Raw genomic sequence first — 22,898 nt, 5'->3', positions numbered from 1 at the left:
TCATATATTATTTAAGTATAGAAAAACAGTATTTTTAAGATAACTAATAAAATACTATAAGGAATTACTTACAATTATGTTACATGTAAATATATAAACACTAACTTAACACTAATAGAAAAGTAAATAAAATTATTATATAGGTACTAGTTACCTTGGAACATTACTTAACATATTACATAATTACTAGATATACATATATTAATACAATAAATACATTAATTTGCAAAATGTTGAATAAGATTTCTTCAAAAATCTAACCCTCTTCCTTGTTATTTATAATTGGAATGTGTAAATTAGCATCTTCAAAATTATCTAAATTTTCCCTTAAACCAATATTATGAAGAACAACTGTTGCACAAATAATAGCAACAGTTGTTTTATAAACCTCGGAGACATGGAAGACGTTTTTTCCAAGTCCCAAATAGCCTTTCAACATTTCACGTTCTTCTATGGGCAAAGTTATACCTGGTTTCTTGTTGATTACCTAGCTGTAGAACAGGAGTCAATAGAAATGGCCTACATCTATATGCATTGTCTCCAAGAAGTAAACCAGGAATATCACGCCTTTCCATTAGCATTCTTAAATTACTTGGATGGAATATAACACTATCATGACTTGATCCTGGATATCCAACTATAATATCCATAATTTCCCTTTTGGGACCTGCACATTTAGACTAAAAAAACTTTTGCCATTTTGAAATACTTCCACATTATTGCATTATTCTTGATTATCTGATGATCGATGGCTTATTGTAGGTTGGCTAATACCACGCAAGTCTCCATTTACCATGTGAAAATTACAAGTCGCATAAATCTGTAAACAAATTAGTAATTGAATAACGGGGAGAATGGGTAAACCGCGATTGGTAGGTTTTGCAAGTCTTCAATTTATAAGAGGTAAAGTAGTTTCTGTAATTGTAGCCTTGTTAAACCTATATCGGCATAAATCCCCCCTCGCTAAACATTTCTATTGGATTTCCTGCATCCAGTATATATCTTTTTGGAACTCGAAGACGATTTTCTTCTTCCACATGGTCCAAAATATCTTCAAACTCTTCTAACATATTCAAAACTGTTTAATTAGACAAAACGGATTTACAAGGGATTCACTTTGTTTACAAAAAAAGTTGGGTTAAGAAACTATCCACAGATCACATAAACTATCCAAAATGACAATCTCCAAAATGAAAATCGCAATCTCCAAAATGAGGTTTGCTCGTGTATTCTGTGGATTCCGCTCTCAAGAGCCCAAGACCGTCTTGGCGTCTCGAGACGCAACTATAAATACGGGCCTAAATCCACTGTTCTTTTGTCTCTTTTTGCAAAAGGATACCAGCCCAAAAATACCAGCCCACACGTTCAATTTCTGACGGTTTTGTGTGTGCACCTCGTGAAAAACCCTGGAGTTGTCCTCAGCCCAGTACCGACAGTTATGCCGATTACCTACACCGTTCAAAAAGAAAGTACACTCATCCGAAAAACACACATTAAATAGGAAATTATTATCATTCGCCACTCGTTCACTCATAGTTTCACAAAATTGCAAGCGACGATCAAAATCGTCTTCGTTGAGTTCTTGTACCAACTGAATTTTGTACGGGTGGAACTTGTGTTTTTTTAATATCTTTTGGACACTTGTACGATTCACGCCGGCTAATTTTGCATTGGCTAATTTTCTTGTACTCAGCGTACTATCCATGGCAACTTGGCCCAATACGAATACCTCCATAGCTTCATTTACTACAGGGTTTTTCCCTCTGCCTCTTTTATTCATAACGGAACCAGTTTCGCGAAATTTTGCTACTAACTCGCGAACAATTTTGCCATAAAGGTGTTTTTCAGGATGGCATTCATTGAATATCTGCGGAACCCGATTGCTACATTCATTATTTTTAAAATAAAGTTGGATTATTTCCACTTTTTCTGCAAGTGAGTACACCATAATTGTTAAAAAGTTTAACGATATTGAGAAGAACTTCAACGCATAAGTCACAGAACAGCTATCTAACAACTGCCGCACCTGATGGTTCAACCTTGTGGCTAGTGAAAAAATGCGTAAACATCTAGAAATAATAAGAAAAAACACCAAATTGGTCGAAGGAATTTATCCTTATCATTTACTCTGATAAATGTTTAAATAAACTTTTCAAATTTCAAACCTTCATATTTTCTCAATGATCCGACCGATTTTCAAAAACGAAGCGGGAAAGTATAGAGAATAAAAAGCCCTTTTCATTGCGGTACCACTTGACCCCCCTTCCTATTTAAAAAAATTTGGGGGATGACACCCCCGCTTAGAGGGTTGAATATTTTGCAATCATTTTTGGGGCAAAAGTTGCCCCCCTCACAAACAAAATTGACGTGTTTTTGAATTTTCTGAAAAAAAAAATTACCCTGGCCGTTATGCCCTGCGGAACGTTTTCGATGGGCCACCCTGTATGTGCGCTTCCTGAAAAATCATGCAACGCTATTGCCATATCATTATGTGCAATGTCATATGCTACGTCACTTTGGTGGGCGCTCTCCCTAAGACCATATTATAAGCTGCTGTTAATTCCAGTAAGAAATAAAAATAAAAAGTGCCTGAAAAAAGTAAAGAACGAAGAATCTAGTTCCCTTGCACTGGGCCTGTATACCGGTCCAATCTTCGCCAAACAACAAAAACAATAAACAAAACAACTAGAGAAACCCTAATGCCTGTTAAATCGGCACTATTATTCCCATGTCCCTTTGCTCTATTCTACTATAGAATGCAAATATATACCGACGGTCCAACATTTCGCCGTAAATAATCAAATTACTTCTACACCATTAGGAAACAATGGCGAAGAAAACCGAAAACCTGCGCAACCCAACCCTTTCGGCCAATTACTGGCCAAGGCGCTTTATTATTTATAAGCGTTCCTCTATTTGGCGCACACAAAGAAGTCGTTTAGTCGTAAACTAGGCGACCTATCGCGGCCCTTATTGTGCGTATCCCGTGACGTAATAGTTGTTGGACGCTGATGACAGGCCCCGGGACGTGATGGGAAAAGATGGGAATATTCGCGGACCTACTATAGCAGTAATCGACGAGAGTACATATCTATAAAGTTTAGCGATCTATAAAATTTTGTTGAAAAATATTTCGTACCCTACGTAAAGGCATAGTGCTGTAAATATATCTGTCACTGTATCAAGACAGTGATAGTATTTGAAGGCTGGTAGATTGTAGCTTTGAGGGGTGTAGAAGCAAAACCAACGATCTTCACTTTTTGGCAAATAATAATAAATAATAAATAAAGCTTTATTGTACAAAAAGCCAAAATAGCTTCATCGACAAAGCATTTAAAAAACAAACAAAAGAACAAAAAATATACAAATAATAAAAATATCATACAATTCAAAAAATTACGTCATTAAAATCACAAATAGAACATACATACATACATTGCAGAACGCAAAAAAAAACGTATCAATAAAAAAAAATTTGCAATTTTAGAATTCTAAATGGTTATAATCACTTAATAGTTATTTTAACATATTAAATACTAGCCTTTTAACCAGCAGCGTGTGAGATGATCAAAATATTGTAACAGTCAAATTTCCTCGCAACGACCTCTGTGGGCTAGCTCATAAAATATCGCAAATAGCTATTATTTTTGCATTATGTTTTACTATAATTTTATTGTTAAATATTATTTTATTTAAATTTTACAATTATGCAACCCGATATACACCGCGCTATAGAGCCACAGATTATCACTGGATGCCGCCCAGCATTAGAATTTCTGTCGACCTCTTTTTATCTTTGGTCATCACTTGTCACTTGTCACTGGCAGATCAAATCAGATGTTTTTGAATTTATTTATCCTTTGTTTTGGTTATTGAAATTTTATATTTATCAGATAAAATTTCGTAGTTAAATTGTTTATTTTTGATGTGGATCGCAGTGTGCAATTCGTTCATTTAATTGTGGGACTTTGTGAGTTAAGTTCGTTCATTGACCGGATATGAAATATGACAATGAAAAATATTCTAGAACGTCGTTTTTTATTTATGCCTTTTTGTGAGTTGGACTAGTCGAGATATATAGTTCTCTATCTATATCCTGGAGGAGATTTCCGGTTGAAATCTGATTTTTTGAAGGAAATCCAATCCTTGCATCACTTCTTGTGTATCCACCGACTGAAGAGTGTCGTCGTGAAGAACTGGCGGCCGTTTCGTGAAGCATTTCCTGTTGGTAGTTAACAGGTCTTCCCTAGAGAAGGATTAAGGCTTCCAGAAACACATTTGGTCAGAGGCGTGGTTGGATTTTGATGATTTTTATGGACCGCCGACCAATTTCCGTAAGGGATTAAATAGCCAAATTTTTCCGACCGATATTCCGATTCCACGTGCCCAAAGAAGTCCCCGATAGTTCCAAAGGTATGCTATAATTCTTCTGCCTAGTCTAAGTCAATGCTCAACTGATTTTTATTCGTATTGTTGACTGGTTTTCGACTTTCCACGCCCACGTGGTGTAGAAAGATTAGTTGAGTGTTATCTTTCTTAAGTCTTATTTGGTTGTTCGTAATTGTAGAGCAAGAAGACCGATCCAGACCGTAGCACAGAACAGTCCAGAATTCCATCCGTTCCTGTTGCCCGTGTGTAGAGTTACCCATTGGACATCATAAACCCTCGTTGAGGTAAAGTTCAGATTTGATTAGTCCTTCTTTATTACCTTTATTAACTCCTACACGTTGTGCTAGTCCTTGTTCTATAATTGAGGCTCTTTTCTAAGACAACCAATATTATTTAGGGTTTTTATGTTCACCTTTTGAAGTCCTACACCTGGCCGGCATCCGTACGTCTGCTGAAATCCGTGGGCTCCAGTGACAGTACACCGAGCTGCTGTGCACCGCCGTAGCCACCCTGTAGCTATACACCGTAGCTCAGCCGGAGGAACTTCCGTGTTGTTTCAAGATTGTACATCGATTAGAGTAAGACTGTTTAGATTTAGATTTGCTTATTGTAAACCACCCTGTTTGTATCTAGTATTAAGTTAGATAAAGTTAGATAAGGGGGTTTGACGTCATAGGTTTAGTACTTATTGATTTAAATTTCATTTAACTTTACATTTCATTTAACTTCAATTTCATTTCTTTAAATATAAACTTTTTGATATTTTAATAAATTGCTTAAATATTTTTAGTAGTATTATTTACAGTCTGGTCTCATAGTTAAGTTAGAGTCACTTAAGTTTAACGAATTACAGTAATATTTGAAGTTCATGGTAGTTGCACTCAACAGTTCGAGGTTAGTGTTGAAGTCTACTTAATAGTAACATCTTTTATGCCGAGTTCATAGAGTATAATCTCGTGGCGCCCTTTTATTAATATCTTTGAACCCCGACCACCCGGCTGTTAAAATTAAAAAGCTAGTGGCCTCTATGTAACTCATTCAGATTAAGTAAACTTTGTGTTTTAATGAACTTCGAATTAGAAAGGGCGTGGCAATATTAAAATTCACTCAAATTCTTCAATTGTTCAAGATTAAACATCAACAAAAAAATCGTTTACCGCATATAGGTAAGTAGTCTCTCCAGTAAGTATGATTTCAGAGCTTTGCGAAATGAGGGAAAGAATGAAAGCGACTTGATATCCAAAGACAGATGATTGTACATTTTTTGGCATTCTACAGTATTGACTTTAACTAGTTCGGAGCTTGGGGGTTGGCAGATAAAGATCGTGCTCCGCATTCCTAAGTGGATAGTTGTGATGTGGCCTTTCGGGAATACCAGATATGTGCTTGGGGATTAAGCAAACGGATTCAAAAATAAATAAAGAAGGAAGAGTCAGTATTTTAAAATTTTGGCAGGGACTTCTACTGTTCAGTCCCAATAAATATCGAACTGCTCTCTTTTGAAGTTTGTAAAATACGATCAAATTTTGTCGCGCAGCAAGTACCTCAGAATGGAAGAGCATAACGAAGATGCGATTCAAAAAGAGAGGTTGATAAGTTAAGTTCCTTAGAAACTGATCTTAGCACAAAACAGGCAGCGCTTAGTTTCTTTGATAAAGCTTCGATGTGCAAGTTCCATTTTAACGAGTTGTCTACAACAAGTCCTAAGAATTTCCACGACGTCAATAGTGATGTAATTAAGTACAAAAGGTTGTATAGTACTTTTATATGACAAAAGTTTAGTTTTTGATAGGTTGTGGCATAGGAGATTAGAATCGCACCAAGATTTAATGGTGCGTAAGTCACTGGATATAGAATTATATAGTGCCGTAACAGCTGGGCCGCTCCAAGTGAAACTAGTATCGTCCGCAAAGAGTCAGATTTTGCCGCTAATGTCTAGAATTGCAATTTGATAAACACCAGAAACAAAATAGGGCCAAGTACTGAACCCTGAGGAACACCACATTTTATAGGCTTGCAAGAAGACATAGACGTATCAATCCTCACAAGCTGCCTTCTCTTGCCAAGATATGACTTAAGCCATTCGAACGGCACTCCCCTGAATCCATAGTATTGCAAATGTGACAATCTCCAATTTTTAATTTCTAATTACCTTAAAATATCAAACAGGTTAGGTTTTTTTTATCAAAAGTCGTCAGCAATAAGCAATTCATTATTGCATTATTAGAAATTTGTCTCTCCTGAAAAGATAGGTTGAAATTTTGTTTCTATATACTCTCCTATCTGGCACGCAGAGTAGGAGGAACCCTAGATTCTCTAGACATTGAGTTGAACGCTTTTAATGCTTGCAATATGCTACGTAGATGATTAAAATCTAAAATTTCCGCAGTTCCGAAGAAGCAATTGCTGCTCTAGTTGAGATTTTAGAGAATTTGTCCCAAGAGGCGATTGGTAATATCACCAAAAGCATTGGAAGATGGATAACTACTGTCATACAAACAAGTGAAAGCACACGAATTATTATTAAAACAATGATAATATGCTTACACTCTACAATTATTTATATTGCAAGTATTGTTTTCGACCAAGTATACTGTAGGTATACTTTCTTGTCCATAAGCTGATCCATTAGCTTATTAGCCATTAGACTAATTGCACGTAATTCTCAAAATGCCAGCATTATTATCTAATTTCTATTCCACACAGTTCTTTTTTAATAAAATAAAACATGTTTTTTGAAAAGAAAAAATAGTAATATTTTTAATAAAAAAAGTGTCGATTCCACAAATAAAAAAGTCTAGAACTTGTAAATTTCGCTGAAGATAAAGAAAAATAGGTGAATACATTGACATAATTTGCTAAAACTTGTCGATCGACACTACCAATCACTAATCCTAAAATCCACTAACAAAATATTGCCAACCTACTTCAATCCATTGTTGATCGCTCCGTACCTATCCTTAACTTCAATAAATTATCAAATTCTGGCCGTATGGCAGTCTATAGTAGGCCTACTGGTCCGGTTTTGGCGCTGTCGGTTCAGGTGTGCGAAATATATTCATAAAAAGACATCATCGAGTCGATTATTGCGGTGGTACCTGTTTGTGATGGTGATGGTCCAGCTCCAACGGATTTCGGACAGTTGGACTGGCCTAACAGTGGGTCGTCGAATGAGCCCATTTAGCAGCAGAATTGCCCATCAATTATATTATCAATAGAATACGTTAGAAATGTTTAAAAAACTACGGTTGGGCGAATGGATGAATGAATTATTGTAGGTAGTAGCAAGAAAAGTGAAAGTGATTGGCCGCTACAGGTAGGTCCATATAAGGTAGATTAGTAGGTAAGATCAATTATTTTAATTATTTTTTCTTATTTACTAACATCTGTACTTTCCTCATAAGTTCATAACAATGTTTTTGATGAATAGACGTAGAAAGTATCTGTAAAAAAATAAGTAAAAGGGAAAGTTGATTTTTATATATGTTACGGCTAAAATGGATACTTGGCTAGTTTGAAGACTAGCCAGCTATTTTGCAAACAAACAGCACAACCACTACCACCAACTAACACCTAACCAAAAAAAATAACAGCGCTTTTTGCGAAAACTAGCCAAGTATCCATTTTAGCCGTAACAATATTGTTCTTTTTGTTACATTGTCAGCGTATGTCCATAGTGCAACGGCGCACAGTGGTGTGAAACTGATAATATAACAAAAAAACCCTATATTTCCTAAACCGTTAATCCAATCGCATTGGGACGGATTCAGCTTAATAAAATACATCAAATAACATGGTTTAATAAAATTTTTTAAAAGTAAACTGAGCACAAATTGAAACGTAACGTGAAAATTTTTGCATCAAGTTGAACTTCTTGTATTTTCTGAACTATTGAAGGCGTTTTGATTTGCTAGCCAGATTCTGAAACGCTTTTTTATCGAATTATTGGCCAATACCCATAATACAGTGTATAACAAAAATGCGTGCATTTTTTACAAAATTTTAAGTGACCTCCATTTTGTGGGGGGATGGAGGATTTCCATTATTTGTGGGTATTTTAAAAGAGCTGTTTTATACCTCGGGACGTTTTTGAGTTTTTTTGGGGTATCGCTCTCCATTGCGATGTTTTCCTTTTTTTATGATTTTCGGTAAGATTTTAATTCTAATAAATTTATCTCATTATGAAATTAATATATTGTATTTTTGAGTATTATGCGTATTAACTAATGATTATACTAAGTGATTATACTGTATCGTTAATGAAAAAGTGTTAAATGCTTCTTTTGTTATGCCAAGATACATAATAAATCATGTTCATATAATTTAAATATACCAGCTAGATAAATTTTTAACGCCCTGTATAACTGTAACACTTTTTAATTTTATAAAATTATTTGTTTGCTTTATTTAATTATACATTTATATTTAATTTTAATATTTAATTATACATAATGCTTAATACGATATCTTCATTTCACAATGAGATAAAATTATTAGTATTAAAACTCTACCGACAATCATAAGAATATCGAAAACATCGCAATGGAGAGCGTTAGCCAAAAAACTCATAAACGTCCTGAGGTATAAAACACCTCCTTCAAACTACCCACAAAAATGGATCTCCTCCATCCCTCCACAAAATGAGGCTCACTAAAAATTTTGTTAAAAATGCCCGCATTTTGTTTTACCCTGTATTATGGGTCCTGACCAATAATTGAAAAAACTGCAAAGAACGGTTCGATAGTCGATAAAACAATGTTTTAGAACCTGGTTGGCAAATTCAAAATTCCTTCAAAAGTTTAAAAATACAAAAAGTTAAACTTAATGCAAAAATTTGCACTTTACGCTTCAATTGATGCTCAGTTTAGTTACACACTGTGGTTCAAATTATTATAATTTATATCATTTAAATCTTATACAATATAATGATATTTATATAATTTTAAGTGGCAAAAAAGTAAATTATATTAAATGAATTCGTCGGCATCCCCAAAAATGAAGAATGTAGTTTTCATTTTTTTCCACACTGTTTATCTTTTATTTTAAATGTTTAACAAACGTGGCCGAATGTGGCGATAAAATTTATAGAATCACTACTTTAACAGTTTCTTTTTTTAGTCAAATTAATCCGAGACCAAAGCTCCGTAAAGCTTTTTTGTTCTAGTCTGATTAAAGTAAGAAGTAAAGTAATTTTATTAGAAATAGATTCAAACTAAACTGCATCAAAGGCGGGGTATATTTTGGCAAAATGATTTTTACTTTTAATACCCATAGATAAACGAAACAGTTCCTGGGTAATGCCGATTTTTAGGAATTAAAAGAAGGGCTGTAAAATATTACTTGTTTTCGCTTTATTTTTGCGCATTTCGTATATTAAGAAAATTGTCAAAAAGGAGGTGTTGTAAATTCAAAACTAGTAATTAAATGAAAAAGTAATATTATTATATTGTCTTTGAACTAACTCAATGTAAGATAGGATAATTTAAACTCGATTTAACACCTCCTTTTTGTTTTTTTTCATTGCCGAAACCACTGTGCGGCGTCCCGCTTTATCGCAGCAGACTAGCGGTAAAAAATAGAGGAACAACCGTATAGGCTTGGTGCAATCTCCGCCGGTGCTGCCACCATCGGAGAATATCGCAAACAACTGGTATATTTATTAAAGCTAATAAAACTTTTTAGATTCAACTACGGTAGCTAGATTTACGCACTGGTTTTACTAGCGGTGACATAACTTAGGCTATTTCGGCTATAACGAAATTTTTTAAAGATACATAATTATAATTTTAGAAGATATTCACAAAAAAATTTAAGCACTAGTTGATTAAATAAACAGTATACCATTAATATTGCAAATTATATTTTATCCCCTCATAGCATATTTCAATTTATTTTTTTTTGATTATGTAACAAGCTTGATCAAGTTTTGACGATGTCATTGGCATAGATTCAGGAACTGTATAATTACAGAAAGAGTATTAAATAAATAAATATATTTAGTGACAGGTTATATTTTCATTATTGTTGTAAATTGAAATTAAACAGAAATCAGGCACTTTTTAAGTTGTAAATAAAAAACAGTGGTGTCAAATTAAATTTTGAAATCAGAAAACTGACGTATAAGTATGATTTTTCAATTGAGAGTTTTGTTATTATGAATTATGGATGCAAAAAGAAATTCACATTATCTCGGGTGCGTCTCAAAAGTGGCTTACCCCCTATAACTTTTTTATTTTTTCAGATAAGAAAACGAGATTTAGAATGTTAGTATATGACATAAATTAGGATTGATTGACATATTCAATCGTTTCTGGTTACTTCCCATAGACTTAAAATAAAATATAGACTACACTATTTACATCTCAACGCGGACAGACAATATTTTTTGTACACATGTTTACTTCTGGGTACAGTCGACCGAGCCTTCCTCATCCAGCCTATGTTGTCACGTCTTTAATATTATCAACATTTTTTTTCTTGTTATACACATATATTCAGATATTAATACTACAGTTTAATAAAGTAGGTTTTAATATTCCAGAGATGTATTAAATAGTCCTATACTACTAAATTATAAGTCGGATACTGTTTAAAAAGGATAAGTTCTTTACAATATGACAACACCGATTAGAAGCGAGGGAGCCTATTCATTCATTTATTACCTTGTAGTACGCGTCGCACGTGTGCGGTAAAGCTTTGTTGCCGCTATATCCCCGGCTGTATTAACGCATTTTCTTAGCTTGTAGTCTTTAATTGTTTATTTTATTGACTTTTTCTGTTCAAGAACTATAAAATATGGTTCGTCAGTGCCAAATTTGCAAGAAATTTGACTTAAATAATCCATTTAAGTCTTGAAACAACTTTCGACCGGTAGGCAACTCTCAATATACCCATTAGGAGTAAGTGGCGTTGTTGTAGAAAGGCGCTTATTTAGATAATATTTTAGTAAAATGTAAAATCTGAATTTTTTCTCTTACATTACATTATTTACTTACTTACATTGTAACAAAATCATAATTATAACCCTGTTAATAATTAATAATGCTTTTATTAAAAATATATTCCGGTTTATTCTAAAATTATCTTGAGAATCTAAAATAACATACAAGAATTTTAAAATGATATTACATTATGAAGCAATATTTTTTAATATACCGGGTCGTCTCAAAAGTGGCTCGCCCCTATAACTTTTTTATTTTTTCAGATAAAAAAAACAGATTTGTATGTTAGTAGGTATATGACATAAATTAGGATTTATTGACGTATTCAATTGTTTTTGGTATCTTCCTGTTTCACGGAAATGATTACATCTTTTGATTTTTAAAGGCACCTTCGGTATATTGCTACTTTATTCGATAAAAAATGATACTCTGAATAGAATGGCATATCATATGTCAACTTTTGACATTGTCGCTTAAAAACAAATCGTATTTTAAATTTCAATCCAGGGTGCCATGGTGTTGTTAAAAACACTAAGGTTTAATCAAGGAGCCTTGGAAAAATAGTTTTGATCGTCTAATGGGTTTCGTGTCTTGTCTAGGCCGGTTAAAAGATGTACAAATCGTATTTTTTAATCATACATATGTCAATTTTTTCAAATGGAACAAAGGTGACTCATTAGCATATTTGGAAAAAGCATTTTTTTATGAATATATTGATACCACACACTTGGTATTTCGAGTTAAATTGTCGTTATGAACCGCGTGTTACAATTACAATTAAACCATATGCGAGAATGTCAAAAGTTGACATATGATGTGTCATTCTATTCAGAGTGCTATTTTCTATCGAATAAAGTAGAAATATACCAAGGGTGCCGTTTAAAAATTAAAAGTTATAGTCATTTCCGGTGAAACAGGAAGTGACCAAAAACAATTAAATGCGTCAATCAATCCTAATTTATGTCATGTACTAACATACTAAATCTTGTTTTTTTATTTGAAAATTTAAAAAAATTATGGGGATGAGCCACTTTTGGGACGCACCCGGTATAGTAAAGACAGTACCGAGTTAAATAAATGTAGTTTTCATTTTATCCACTTCCTATCACCTTCCTTCCTTTAATGGAACAGATTTATGTTTTCTCTAATTTACATAAGACATCACTTAACCAGAAAAAAAATTACAACAATCATATTTATTTTTCTCTCCCTTTCGCCGATTCTATTATATCTGTGGAATAGATCCTGTTTTGATTAATAATAGGGGTTGTAAATGTTTGACTAAAATTAATAATTTATTATTAATTTCAAAAATTACGTAATTTCGATTATAAAATTTCTTCTATAACGTGTATTTTATTATTTTTATCCTTTTTGGACTCTAAGACGTTTTTTCTAAATTTTATTTAAAAAACCTGTCCTAAATCTTAATAAAATATAAAAAAGTTTAAATACGATATATTTTTAATTTAATTATAGCTTCATTAAAATAAAAAAACTACCCGGCTATGATACGGAGAGTTCAGGTGTACTTGAGAAACGAAAGACAGTGTTGTTTTCAATTCAGAATTATGTTGTTATGAATTATGGATGCAGAAAGAAATAAACATTATACCGGGTGCGTCTCAAAAGTGGCTTACCCCCTATAACTTTTTTATTTTTTAAGATAAAAAAACGAGATTTAGAATGTTAGTATATGACATAAATTAGGATTGATTGACATATTCAATCGTTTCTGGTTACTTCCTGTTTCACCGGAAATTACTACAACTTTTGATTTTTAAATGGCACCCTCGGTATTTTTTTACTTTATTCGATAGAAAATGACATTCTGAATAGAATGACATAACATATATCAACTTTTGACATTCTCGCTTAATAAAAGATCGTATTTTATTTAAAAATTTAATCTAGAGGGCCATGGCTATGTTGATATCACTAAATCTTCATCAAGAACCTTGGAAAAATTGATTTGATCGTCTGTTTTTAGTGTCTTGTTCTGGCCAGTTAGAAAATGCTCAAATCGTATTTTTAATCATATCTCAATTTTTTCAAATGGAACGGGGATGGGTCATTAGCATATTTAGAATAAGCATTTTTTTACGAATAATTTGACACCACACACTTATTATTTCGAGTCAAATTTTTGTTACGAACCGCAAGTTATAACTTCAAATAAACCATATGCAAAAATGTCAGAAGTTGACATATGATATGTCATTCAATTCGGAGTGTTATTTACTATCGAATAAAGTAAAAAAATATCGAGGGTGTCATTTAAAAATCGAAATCGAAAGTAGTCATTTCCGGTGAAACAGGAAGTGACCGAAAACAATTGAATAAGTCAATCAATCCTAATTTACGTCATATACTAACATACCAAATCTAGTTTTTTAACTGAAAAAATAAAAAAGTTATAGGGGTGAGTTACTTTTGAGACGCACCCGGTATATCATTAGATAGAATCTGGGTTTAATTAACAGTGGGAAAAATCTTCAATTTAATGAGAAACATAATAAGTGACAACGTAGCATTTTCATGTTTACATCTGGTTTGCATATCTTGGATACCTTAATGTTGTTCAGTAAGGTATGTCTATTTATACAGTATGATAAAAAAACGGCCTCCAGTTGGCTCTGAAATGACGATCCCTTATCACTTTACATAAAAAATTACAGCGATCCTCATTTCATAGCCATCGCTGACGCCATTTTTTTTCAATCATATTGTATTATTTGTCTGAGATCAGAACTACTCTTCACTGTTTAGACGTAACTTTACTTTTATCTTATTTTTTCCCAAAAAATTGTAGTGAATATAAGGAATGGAATTAGGGATATTCAAAAGGCAAAATAAAACAACGATTCATTTACAATAACAAAATGAGGCTGTATTAATTAGCTTCACATATACTATATAATATTATTTTTACAACAAATTTACATTTAATTTTAATTAAATCTAAATATTAATTCTTATTTATTTTCTGTTTTATTTAAAAAAAACGGAATAACTTTTTATTGGCACAAACCACCCTCACAATAACTTGTAACCACATCTTTTCCGTCACACCCTGTATACAAAAATTAATTATAAAGAATATTACTATACAATTTAACCAAAATATTCTTTCAAAATTTATAATGGTCAAACTGTGTAATTTTATTTTTGTAACAATAAATAATTGTTAATAACGTTTAAAGTATACAGGGTGTTTCAAAAAGAATCGAAACCAACAAAAACCTATCCCACAAAATATATATTATTTCTTTCTTATTTTGAGATCATTAATCGTAAACCATCACAGATGTTACGTTAAATATATATATTTGTTTTTATTGTATTTTTATATTATTACAAAACGGTCTCAAAATCGCCACGAGCATCGATCTGAAAAAATTAACCATACGATCGAGAGGAAAAAAAACGGTGTCATAGTAGCCTTATAAAAATTTCAAAGGTTACTATGACATCGTTTTTTTCTCTCTCGGATCATACGGTATTGTGCAGAATAGTGAGATCTGCAACAATGTTACGCTCAATATGTCTGCCTACGTACCAAACTTCCATATTTTTTCCTCTATTTACGAATTTATAATTAATAGAAAACTAATAGAAAACAGGAGAGTATACTTAATATACTGCATTATCAGTAAAAAATTAGTTAATTAAGGTTTTTTATATAAAAATGAAAAAAAAATACAAAAAATGTCTCCTGTTTCCATTAGCAATGGCTTTAATCCCTACGATACTATATTAGCCCCACGAATATTCAAAAATTCAATTCACCGATCCAAAATTCAGACAAAATGGCGCAAAAAGCTGCCAAAAATACAGGGCGGTCAAAAAAATGGGCTCTCCTAACCTTGGATAGCTTAAAAATCCAACAAAGTGGGTTCAAACATCAAAAAAAAAATAATAACATTAAATTTGTAATAAAAATACAAAAAAAAACTTCTATAACCACTTACAATGAGTTTAGTATCCTAAAAATTACTGAAACATGTTTTTTTTAATCTATAAAAATTTAAAAATAATAAAATATTGCTTATTTTTTATTTTATCTCACTGATTATTTGAACCCACCTATAGAAAGCTCCATCATTTGCGTACCACCCCGTATATAAAAAGGATTCTGCAAAAAATTTATAATTTGTACTTAATTTCTTTGGGCTACAAAATAAAGTTTTTAAAATAAAAAGAACAATGTCAGGTAAAAAGGTAGATGATATCTATAATTATTATTAATATTAATTTGAAGTTTTTTAAAAATAATAATATTTATATAATATTAACTTCGAATCTTCCACCATTTTATGTATCTTTATATTATCTTTAGAAAAAAAAACGAACATAAAACTAATTTACACGACCATCATCAAAATATCTTTTTTTAAAAACTCTTGGTTAGGTATTTTGGTTTTTCCCTATATATTATATATACACATACACTCATACCGTCATTGCACATCATTCTATACTAATCAATTTCAAAAAAGAAAAAAAACTTTTTGACTGAACCCTGTATACATACATATTTTTGGTTTATATATGTACAAAACGCTGAAAAAAAACTACATATGATCATCGATAAAATTTCTACCAGGATATATAAAATTTACTAAAAAACTAGAATACTGTGTGTTGAAAATATACAAAGTTCATTGTACAGGGTTGGTTAAAACTTAATATATGTACAAATCTGTAAGGTACTGTATTGTGATGAGATATTTTGATGACTCTGCGTTGTTCAGGATTTTAGCTAATAATACTAACTGAAAATAGGTATTTATTAACTAAAATTTAACTAACACAAAATCGCAAGAATTTGTAGAAGACTTTTTGAAAAAAAAAGGAACATACCGGGTGCTTCAATTTTTGATATTTTGCAGAAATGACAAAGATAAGTTCATCATAGTCCCCTATTTGAGCCACTCAGTATATATTAGCGTTTCCAAGGCCTCAAATTGTGAGAGTCGACTTTAAAACACCCTGTATATAGTGCTACCAAAACCAAGGAAAAAATAAATTTTTGTTTCTTAAATTTTTAACACAAGTAGCAATGTTAAAATTGAAATAATTTTTTTTTATTATACAGAGTGTTCCTTAGCATGCGTGACATGTTAATATTTAAAGGTGTGATTCTTGGACATTCTTCTAACAGAAAAATCTTCATTTGAATGTATGTCCTGTATAAACAATGTTACGCCACTGACTTCGCTTAAAATATGCATTATTTTCCAAAAAAACTTATATTCAAGTTTTTTCTTAGAATAGTCTCAAAAATCACGACCTTAAATATGATATTACTGTATACAGTGTAGTCCAAAAGTTTACAACAAATAGAGAATATTTTAAAAGGTAAAATTTACCATTTTTTCTCTCAAAAAGCCTCCAAAAAAATGAGTTATACAGAAAAAGGGGTAGTTAATGAGGGTAACTCGCTAAGCAAAAGACACAAAAAAAATAAACATCAACAAAGATTTCTCTTCGTCATCTTCATCATCATTAGGAGATCACATGAAAAATAAATATACTTAAAAGTCCAAAAGACCAACAAAAAATTATAGTACAGTAGATATAGTAACCTAAGGTTAAGTTTATAGACCCGAACGCCATTTAAAATTATAATTATTGATACGCTCTATGGTTCGGGTCTATTTCGTTTATATTAGATTTCTTTGAACAAAAAAAAACTTAAATTGTACTCTACTTTAAAAAATAATAATAAAATATTTTTTTAGGAGATCATATATAATTTGTATCCAAGTGGAAGTAGGTAAAAATAGATGATCAAAAGCAACAAATTCGCTAGTAAAATATTTCATAATTTTACTAGGTACATAAAAATATATGTAATTACTAAAAAATATAATCAATCAATCATATTTATATCTCTTGTTATGTAATATAAGGCACTTACAGACTTAAGATCGTTTTAGATAAAATTTGGATAGTTTTAGAAATATTTTACGGATATATTTGTTGCTTTTGACTTGAATGCGATGTCTCCAAAATCAAGTTTTAACTTGCAAGGTCCAGACGGGGTATTTTGTGGGGTATGTTCCACTCTGATGAGGGTTGCTTTTTTGAGATGTCTGCAGAGGGTGCTGGTCTTTTTATTGCTTTCATGTAATCTGTAACAAAAAGAAAACAAAAATTAGAGCAAAGAACCTAAAAATACTAAAAAAACAATAAAAAACATAAGAATTGAAAAAAATACGGAAAATATAAAGAAAACAAAAATAAGAACAAATAACCGAGGGGTGAACACTTAGGGGATTTATGGTGTACACATGAGAGGATTTCCAGGGGATGTACCGAGGATGTAGTGGATGTACCGAGGATGTACTAGAGGATGTAGGGGATGTACCGAGGATGTAGGGGATGTACCGAGGATGTACTAGAGGATGTAGGGGATGTACCGAGGATTTACCGGGGATGTATTTCGAATTATTTGGGGCGTAATTTGCCGAATGCGAATAATAAATATGTAAAATATGTAAAAATTAAAAAAAAACGATTAAAGAAAGTCGAATTGACTTGGATTCGAATTTGCCTTAATGCGATGTTTCAACGTCATAGCAAATTAAAGTCCTAACGCTTTAACGACGCATTTTCCGATGACTTGTAAGATTTTATGTATTCTTCTTAAAGATAATGTTTAGTATTTTTTTTTACTTTTTAATTATAAAAACATAACTCAAAAAGCTTGGATTTGGGTATAGCACTTACATGGAAAATATTCAGAATTTTAAGAGCAATTCAAAAATGCAGAAAAATAATAATTATGTTGCTAATGAGGGTTGTCATTAAAAGAAATTGTTTTGGACAAAGCATTTTTAATTCTGATTTTGATATTTATTCTTATACCGGCAACATAGTGTTGCGTTTTCGTCGGTTCCGTGTGGATAGAAAGTCACAATTTATTTAAACACTATTTATTTAACACTAATTAACAAAAACAATAACGATAAAAGACGATAGCTAGAACTATTTACAAACGATTTATATCTAAGAATTGGTTTTGAATTATGGCGCGTCAACTGCACTCGTCTATTTCAACTGAATTTATAGGCCACAGCACGCCGGATTTTATACCTACGAGTTAAAGTTTACTAGAATAGGCCATAGATCGTTAGGTGATATAGAGAAGGTTTCGAATGTTCAAGGCTTTGTGGCTCACTCCATTCTCACAACTCAAATTCTTCTCAAAATCTTCGAATGAATCATTACGGGTATAGACTTTAATCCGATCTGGTTAAGGTCATGCGAAACTGTGCCATATAGCATAGGTTAGGTCTTAGTGCATAGTGTCCGCAACAATAGATATTAGAATGGGGGTTATTGGTAAAAATTATTATTGTACCCTCTATACGTCAAAAAACGAAGTTCATAAATGCGAATGCCTTTAACGTTGCCTATTTTTGTTATAGGTTAACCGGAATTATCTTTCCGCCGAATAGTAACTTAACAAAATTAACCATACACTGCTGTTAACCGGTTATTCAAATAACTTATACTAGTGAGTCTAAATATTTAGTTTTCCTATAGGGTACTTACCTCTTGACCCTAGGAACACGTCTACTTCAAATTTAGATAATAAAATAGTTAAATCGCATGATTAAATAGAGATTGTAGCAATGTAAGCATGTATATGTACAAAACTTTTTAAATAAAAATGTTCACCGCTAATTTTTGAGTTAGACATGGATATGATATTACCATAGTAATTACTTTACGTTCAAATAAACTACACAACTCACAAGTTCTACAACCTACAACCAAGTTATTTTAGGTGAATATCAAAATTAAAAAGACTGAATTTTTAAATAATCAAACTTAAATAATTCATTACTTGAACTTCAATTGAAAAATGGTAAAGAAAAAAATATGTCTCTTTTATCGAGATCTACCAGCCCTGAAAATATTTGCACCTATTTAAGACTCACCCTGTATAATAAAAGTAACGGCGAATTGTTGTAGGCACAATAATAGCCGAGATTGTTACAACTGGGCGAAACCATGGAAAATTTTTGTAGTTAACCATTTAATAAATCTCGTAATAAAGTCGGTTATCGCTTAAATATAAATTTAGAGAATCTATTTGAAGTTAGGTCGTAAGTAAACTAACCTTAATTTTGTTATTTTAAGTAAATGACACCCTGTAAATTTGTTATCCGGCCTAGTAAATGTAAGTCGAAATGGTGCTTCATCTTTTTTGATTATTTAATAGTTTCGGAGATGCCTGCGTTCAAAATTTTGACTTCCTTTTTGACCATTGATGTCATGTTTTAAAAATATATTTTCGTTTTGTGAGCAAGATACGTTATCTGGTCAAATGCGAGTCGGACTCGCGCACGTTCGCTTCTTCGAAATTTATTATTCAAACAACATTATACTTTATATTGTTACTCTTTTTTTATACAAGCTGAAATTTTAAAATAACCGGCTATAGGTTAATTGAAGGTAATGAAGAAAGGTTATTAGGTAAAATTGTATTAATCAAATACAATTAAGAAATATGTAGAAAGTAAAAATAAATATGTAAAAATTAAAAAAAAACGATTAAAAAAAGTCGCCTTGGCTAAGATTCGAACATGCCTTACTAGCTACGGTTCCAACGTCATAGCAGCGTAAAGTCCTAACGCTTTAACCACGCGGCCACGATAATGTTTAGAGGAAAATACCGGTTATTTATAAACATTGATTTAATTCTGTTTTTAGTATTTGTTCTTATAGCGGCAACATAGATACATCATCTGTAAAAATTTCAACTGTCTAGCTATAACGGTTCATAAGATAGACCTTTGTGATAGACGGACGGCCAGCGAAGTCATAGGGTTCCCGTTTTTACCCTTTGGGTACGGAACCCTAAAAAACAGTAAAAAACATAAGAAAATAAAAAAATACGAAAAATATAAAGAAAACAAAAATAAGAACAAAAAACTGATAAATAAAAAAATGCTAGTTTTACTTATTTTTAAGTTTTAAAACGTGTAACGCTCCTGATTTAATGAGATACTACGTGTAATCTGCAGCAAAATAAAAAATATTTTTATTAAATCGACACAAAAATCGTGCACGACACTTCCTAGTGAACTTGGCCGGACTTATCTAGAGATAGAATAAAAATATGTTATTGAGCGTAGTAGGAAAGAAAATGGCGATAGTACTACTTAATGAGAGCTCACGCGACAAGATAAATTTTAGTAAATGTGACGAAAATCGACCATTGTGTAACCATCAGCAAAGAAATTCAAAGTGCTAGAGGTAAAAAATACAGAACTGAATCCGCACGGTTAGAGAAATAAGTATTTCTAGAGAATAAGTAGTTTTTAAAATTTTCATGTATTTTATTATGGCCCTGTATTTACTTATGAACACCAGTCAAGGTAAAAGATAACTGTCAAATGAGGTTGTCATTTCAGAAATTTATCTATTTAGTGCTTTATTATTATTATTAAAAACTCATACCTACATCGAAAATATTAGCCATGAATTACACTACCGAAGAAAAAGTATTGATGATTAATGGTATTATCAAGGAAATAGTTATCAAAAGGTGTTGGACATGTTTGCTGCTCTGTATCCGAATAGACCGATACCTGGAAAATCTACAATCGCAAGGAATATCCAGAGATTTGAGACCAAAGGTACCATAATAAATAACTGCAGATGTGAAGCAAGGCAGGAACAAAGAGAAGATGCAAGAAATGATACCGACTTGGAAGTTTTATTGTGCGTGGAAGAGAACGATGGAAAGATCAGCACAAGGAAACTTGAGGATGAAATAGGAATAGATCACACTACAGCGTTTCGAATTTTGAAACGACATAAATACTATTCAATCAAATATGAAAAGCACCAAGAGCTACGAGATGGGGACGAAATACGGCGGCAGGCGTTTTGTTTTGATATGATGGAAAGAGCAAACACGGATAGGGAATTTTTAAAAAACATATGTTTCACTGAAGAATGCACGTTTACCTTAAATAATAAACCCAATGTTCAAAATTAGCAAAAAGTGGTCCACAATAAACTTGAAAACCGCACAAAACCTACCTATGTTTACTAATTTCTCTGAGACGTTATCTAATTTCGTTTCGACTCCAAACCAACGAACTCGTTGACTTTAAAAATTTTATTACAACGTGCTAGAGATAAAAATATAGTCGAGATTATTTCGAACAAGCTAAAAATTGGCGGTACAGCAGCATCTATTCGTATCTCGGTGAGGAATATAAAATATGGCTAATTATTTACTCGGCGCATACAGAGGCAGACATAACGACAATATGCTTGTTGATAAATACTCGTATATCAGAGCAGGCGTTCCTAGAATTCGCACATTTGATACCTTGGGTGCACTTATCTTAATATGCATTTATCTTTTTAGTTTATTAGGTACAATAAATATTAAACAGGGTAATCCGAATTGTAACTGGGATACTTCTGTAACATATTTTACAATTAAAAATATGGAAGAAAGTTCGTAGAATGTTACGACGTCATAAGTATGTCTTTTCTTACGCAACATACATACTTAAAATCAGGATCTCTGCTCTATGTTTATGCTTGGTTTAAATTGAATTGAGACCTAGTAAGAACCCGGCAACAGCAAGCTTAATTTTAACAGATGGTCAATAACAAACAATTTATCTGACACATTCTAGTGCGTAATTTATTTTTATTTTGACTCTCGTATTTTTTTAATTCCAGTTCAGAATCCTTGATAACCCACTAACCTTAATTCGAACATATTTTTGATATTTTATATCTCGTTGCTTATGTCTAACGACTGAAAAACTGTGTTAAAGTACAATAATATATATATATATATCGTATCATCAAATAGAAGTATACATACACAGGGTGTCTCATATTTTAATCGGGAAAATTTAATAGACGATAGAACTTGCAAAAATAAAACAAAAAGTTCATATCAACTTGATTTAAAGCTTCCTTTTGAAGATACAAGGTACCATTAGAATACCAATTACAATATTAATTACCAATTAGAATTTAATTTTTTTCGCAAGAAGTAAGCAAGATGGACAAAAAAGTCAGGAGACAAAAAAATAATATTTATGATTACTAAATCCAAAAATAATATTAAACTTCTAAAAAAGCAGTGGCGTGCCTATTTTTTCCTTTAAAATAATTTAACAGTGATGCCCCACCGCCACCCCTGGCCATTAAACTTAAATCTAATTACATCAAATTAAGTTAAGTTAAATCGATTAAATAGTTTTTCAAATATCTTTTTTTTCTTTTTTAAGTAACTTTAACACCCTGTATCTCGAAAAGGATGCTTTAAATCTTACAAGTTGATATGAACTTTTTGTTTTATTTTTGCAAGTTCTGTCGTCTATTAAATTTTCCCGATTAAAATCTGAGACACCCTGTATGTGTTAGAAGGGTACAGACAATAGGAATAAGATATTGTAGCAGTATTTCATCAATATTTAATCCAGACTCCATAAATAGTCGATTTCCCGTTGTTCGGTTCATTTCACTTGCTGATCAGTTTAAATTATTTTTCTTTTCATTTGGTTTGGTGATCTT

General features: G+C 31.9%; 1 protein-coding gene across 1 annotated transcript in view; it reads right to left on the bottom strand.

Annotated features, from left to right (window-relative positions):
* Positions 1 to 14,198: 14,198 nt before the first annotated feature.
* LOC115890355 overlaps positions 14,199 to 22,898 on the bottom strand; it is a 42,295-nt gene continuing 33,595 nt past the window's right edge. Inside the window, exon 2 of the mRNA XM_030910556.1 lies at positions 14,199 to 17,467. Within this exon, the coding sequence (XP_030766416.1) occupies positions 17,355 to 17,467 (113 nt within the window). The 3' untranslated portion in view covers positions 14,199 to 17,354. The remainder of the gene's footprint in view (positions 17,468 to 22,898) is intronic.

This window comes from Sitophilus oryzae, unplaced genomic scaffold (assembly GCF_002938485.1).
Source record: "Sitophilus oryzae breed Bouriz unplaced genomic scaffold, Soryzae_2.0 scaffold_863_pilon_pilon, whole genome shotgun sequence".
In the NCBI taxonomy this organism is placed as follows: Eukaryota; Metazoa; Arthropoda; class Insecta; order Coleoptera; family Curculionidae; genus Sitophilus; species Sitophilus oryzae.
This window is presented reverse-complemented; position numbering and strand designations above follow the sequence as displayed.